The sequence below is a fragment of the Arachis ipaensis genome, chromosome B08 (assembly GCF_000816755.2).
Source record: "Arachis ipaensis cultivar K30076 chromosome B08, Araip1.1, whole genome shotgun sequence".
In the NCBI taxonomy this organism is placed as follows: Eukaryota; Viridiplantae; Streptophyta; class Magnoliopsida; order Fabales; family Fabaceae; genus Arachis; species Arachis ipaensis.
The window spans coordinates 103,039,587-103,040,533 of NC_029792.2; the positions used below are offsets into that span (position 1 = coordinate 103,039,587).

Below are 947 nucleotides of genomic sequence, written 5' to 3' on the forward strand. Positions count from 1 at the left end.
CTGAAATATTTGTTTTCATGTTTGATGTTGGATGGATTTATGCTACATTCTAGAAGTGAATATTCTAGAATTATGCATTCTTTTCTGAAAGATACTAGTAGTAAGGACCTACTTCAAATGTTTTATCTAGTATATAGACCCAATTACAAACTTCTAAATTATAAGGACATAATTAAATAAACAATCATGAACAAAAAAAGAGAAAGTTAATTGCATAATAAAAGATCTCTAAACTCAGGGTAGGAAAGAAAATAGCAGGAAAAATCAAACCTCTGGTCATCGGAGTAGGGAACAGTCATCAGATGTTGTATCTCTTGTAGCCTCTTTTCTCTTCTCTCCTTTGCTTTTTCTTTCTTCCCCATTTCTGTGCAGATTTTATCAACCTTTGAGTCTTTGAAGCACGTGTGACCAATTCAGGTTTCATTTTTATTAGCCATATCATTTAAGTTACATGATCACCACAATTTCTTGCATATACAAGAGGTTTGCATAGAAAACCCCAATTCCCAAGCATATCACTTATAATCTATTTATTCATTTTACAATAATATCTTTTCCTTTTTTATTTTTATTTTTGAAAAAAAATTGACATCAATAATCAAAATCAAACCTTCTACATTACCCCCAAATTATTTCTATCACCTCAGAACCAGCATATATTAACACTTAACAATTGAATTACATGTCTTTTATTGTAAACAAAGTTCAGAAATTCAACTATTTAGCCTATCAGAACCCTAATAAAAAATCACTTAAACCAAAGCAACCATACATCAGAAACCAAGAAATAACCGCAAACTCCATCTACTGAAACTGACAAAATTGATAAATGTGATGAAAAATCTACAAACTCAATTTTAATGGAAAATACTAGGGTAGTGGATAGAGTAGCACCTTCTCTGAAACAGTGTCAAGAAAGCAAATGAAAGGGAGAGTCGGTGAGAGGG

The 947-nt window shown here is 31.4% G+C and overlaps 1 protein-coding gene across 4 annotated transcripts in view; it reads right to left on the reverse strand.

Moving 5' to 3' along the window:
• Positions 1–947, reverse strand: part of LOC107613511 ((+)-neomenthol dehydrogenase) — a 6,312-nt gene extending 5,365 nt beyond the window's left edge. For 2 of the 4 annotated variants that reach the window (XM_021109643.1, XM_016315545.2), the window contains exons 1-2: positions 895–947; positions 271–364 (exon numbers count right to left, since the gene is read on the reverse strand). In XM_021109643.1, the coding sequence (XP_020965302.1) occupies positions 271–362 (92 nt within the window). In that variant the 5' untranslated portion in view covers positions 363–364; positions 895–947. Of the gene's footprint in view, positions 1–270 lie in introns of all 4 variants that reach the window. The other 2 variants (XM_021109644.1, XM_021109642.1) reach the window with 2 other exon arrangements.